The 3,469-nt window shown below is 34.9% G+C and overlaps 1 protein-coding gene across 1 annotated transcript; it reads right to left on the reverse strand.

Moving 5' to 3' along the window:
• Positions 1-847: 847 nt before the first annotated feature.
• On the reverse strand, positions 848-2,041 carry LOC149561055 (uncharacterized). Its single transcript, XM_089827739.1, has one exon. It carries the CDS (start codon positions 2,039-2,041, stop codon positions 848-850), a length of 1,194 nt encoding a protein of 397 aa, XP_089683865.1.
• Positions 2,042-3,469: the final 1,428 nt, after the last annotated feature.

Consider the following 3,469-nt stretch of genomic DNA (forward strand, 5'->3'; position numbering starts at 1 on the left):
TTTGAATCAAATTGCATGATGTCTTTAAGTTAAAAAAGTTAAGTTCTAATAAAAAATTAAATTTAATTACTTTTAAAAAAAATCTTAAAACGTGCATACACACAGTTTTCATTTTAATCAAATATTATTAATTTTTTTCAATCAAATTGCATGATATCTTTAAGTTTAGAAAGTTAAATTCTAATAAAAACACAGACTAAAATTAGTTACTTTTTTAAAAAATTCTTAAACACACACACATTCAATAACTCTAATAAATTATCCAAAATCTATAATCTGCGTATTTTCTAGTATCGGTTTCAAGCCCTCTAGGTTGCTCCTGCTGGCAAGGTGGCTAAGACCAAGGTGAATGTCAATGATGACGGACAGCTGGTGGTCCCTGCATGTACGACGGATATAGGTGGATCCTCTGCAAATTTCCCTCCATTTAATTCAAACCACTCCGCAGGTACGTTTCTCAATCCGTCTGCTCCTGCAGCGAGCGCGCAAGCCATTAATAACTATTATATTTTACCAAGCACAAAAATTATGTTATCTTAAATTTTCAGAAATGTTTTTATTCCCATAAAAAGTTGACCAAAATTCACTTCCTGTTAATAAACAATTATACAAAATCTAAAATACTGACCATGAAAATTGCTAATAATTAAATCTATAAAGATTGGAGATCCATTATCATAAATTGTAAAAATTACAATAAAAAAATAGGTTACTAATAATTTAGTAAAACATAGATAATCAAAATTGCTGGCATAGGTGAAATCCTGCATGAATCTAATCTAGCAAAGTTATTATCTTCGTCTAGCTACAAGTGCTAGTATAGTAATCGCTAAAAAGGTTGATTTTTCTAAATACTGAAGTTTGGTTGAAATGACATCATCCTCCACATCATTGTCTCACTAATGTGATGATATTCATAGGGAGGAAGGGTTTGCCAAATCCCTTCCCTTAAATTATATTCAAACACTGTTGCAATTTCAGCTTCACATTCACCACTGAAGCACAAGTAATCTCCCACACAAACACACTTTGGCTCCCACCAATGTGGATGAAAATTTTCAGGGAGTGATTGTGAAGACATTCTTACAAATTCTCTCCAATTCCAATCAGAGTCATCTTTTTCCTCCTCATACAACTCCCAGATAACAATTCCTCTCCCGTTTGGAGGATCTCCACCAAACATTTGGATACCTCCAAGAAATGTGTTGATTACAAGTACAGCAGATGGCTCTTCCTTAAATGTACCCACCACAAGAATGGATGAACCGTAAGAAACCATCGAAAAGCCATCCAAACTCATTCGTTGAGCCATCGTAAAACTATGCAAATTCAAATCATCAGTCATTTCATTGGGTAATGGAGGTACTCTAACAGGGGTGATGAAACCCTCATCTTGAATTCTGTAACCTGCAATAGTTGTTGGCCACCTTCCCATCCAGAAACGAGTACCATTGCACTCAACCATTTCAAACATATTATCCTCCCTTTCCTCTTCATACTGACACTTGAACCTCCATGAACCTTGATAATAGTGATAGATTTCAAAGGAAAAACTTTCAGAATCGGAATACACTATCAAATAGGGTTCTTTGTTTCTTCCTTGTATAATATGAACAAATTTTTGAGACAAATCCAAATCAATCTCCGCATAAGTTCTCGTGAGTATATTGCACACAAGTAATCGTGAAGTGTAAGTTTCTAGAAGTAGCAATATCCCCTTCGATCTGTTCGATACATTTGTGATATTATTTGGGAGAAAAGAGAGAGGGCGAGTCATCCATTTTTGTGTCGAAAAGCAGTATGCCACACAGAACCAATTTCCATCAATTTCCTGACCGTAGAATAAAAGCCAAGGATCTTGTTGGGGCAAAGAAGAAAGAAAGCTAGAAGAAGATAAAATAAAGTTCCATTCTTTACAGACACTTCGGGCGCCATAGATCGACTCAAAAGAAAGCTTTGCAAAGATCAATTCTTTAACATCAAGAGGCAATGTAGATAGACCACGCTCCTCCATTTCTCCTGCAAGAGAATTTCCTTCCATTTCTGTTGACCATTTTGACGGCTGCCTCTATTCCTTGAAACCCTAGATTAAGAAAGTGTTTTCTTGTTCACAATATGGGCTTCACAGTCCTTACGACTTTTTATAGCGCGTTGGAGATGAACAACTTTGAGTAGTCTAATCATCCTTAGTTGGATTGAAGAGTTTGATAATTCGTGAATGTCCATGCATATTTTGTTGCAATGATGTACATGTTATTCACCATCTATTAATAGCTTATTAGTAAGGATTAATGTTTCCATTTTAATCAAATATTATTAATTTTATTTCAATCAAATTGCATGATGTCTTTGTGTTAAAAAAAGTTAAGTTCTAATAAAAAACTAAAATTAGTTCAAGCCACTCCGCTGGTACGTTTCTCAATCCTATACAGGTGGATCCTCTAATAAAAAACTAAAATTAGTTCAAGCCACTCCGCTGGTACGTTTGTCAATCCGTCTGCTGTTGCATTCAATTCTCCTGCAGCGAGCGCGCAAGCCATTAATAATGGTGTTTCCAACTCTGATCCGGTCATTTTCGGAGGCAGTTGCGAGTGCTTCTGGTAAGATTGATGACAAAGCTAAGTTCATGGTTAATCCGAGGAACAATGAGGGTGCCTTCCAAGGTAAGAATCCTGTGGCGGCACCGGCTATCCGGCAGCCCCAACTCTGCCACTGCCCCCCAAAGTCAGGTCAGTCAAGTCAGGCAAATACGAATCCTCTGTACGTACCACCAAGACGTGAAAGGGCATGGTCAATAGTTTGGAAACGTTGCAATATTGAAATTTGCCATATCTACATACTTTAATAGAAATTAATATGGTTCTCTTATATTATAATTTTATAGGATTATTTGGATTATTTTTTTATATGCATATGTAATTTTATAATAAAATATGGTCTTATTATTGCGATTTTATAATATATAAGAAATGATGTACAAAAGAACCATACTAGCTTAAATTATGTATTACAATTTATGTCATGATTTCGTATTACAATACATATGTTTTAAATAATTTAAGTAAGCTAGTTTAGTTGAGAGGCTTTCTAGAGTGGTATCAATCTTCAATATAAACAATTAGATTTTTTGAAAAAATTAGACAATCATTTGCATGTCTTGTAATGAGAGGTGGAGTATAGAATTAAAAATGTCACTGTAATGAAGAGTTAGCATGGATCGGTTACAAATTAGTTATAAACCAAAAATCAATTTGTGAATACATTACCAACATGCAACTCATCGGGTGGGTTCATTCAAGGGAAGGTACCTTCATCAACTGACTTATTGATTATTATTTAATTGACCTTGGATGTGACCAAGATTTTGCCTGTTCCTTCTTGGAATAACAACTATTCTTTCAATAACTACAACATCTTGACCAATAGGAGCTCTTCGCAAGATTTCTCCAAACTCTTCTTCTTCTTCTTC

Source organism: Cupressus sempervirens, chromosome 4, assembly GCF_028749045.1.
Source record: "Cupressus sempervirens isolate cs-2001-9-10 chromosome 4, ASM2874904v1, whole genome shotgun sequence".
Taxonomy (NCBI): domain Eukaryota; kingdom Viridiplantae; phylum Streptophyta; class Pinopsida; order Cupressales; family Cupressaceae; genus Cupressus; species Cupressus sempervirens.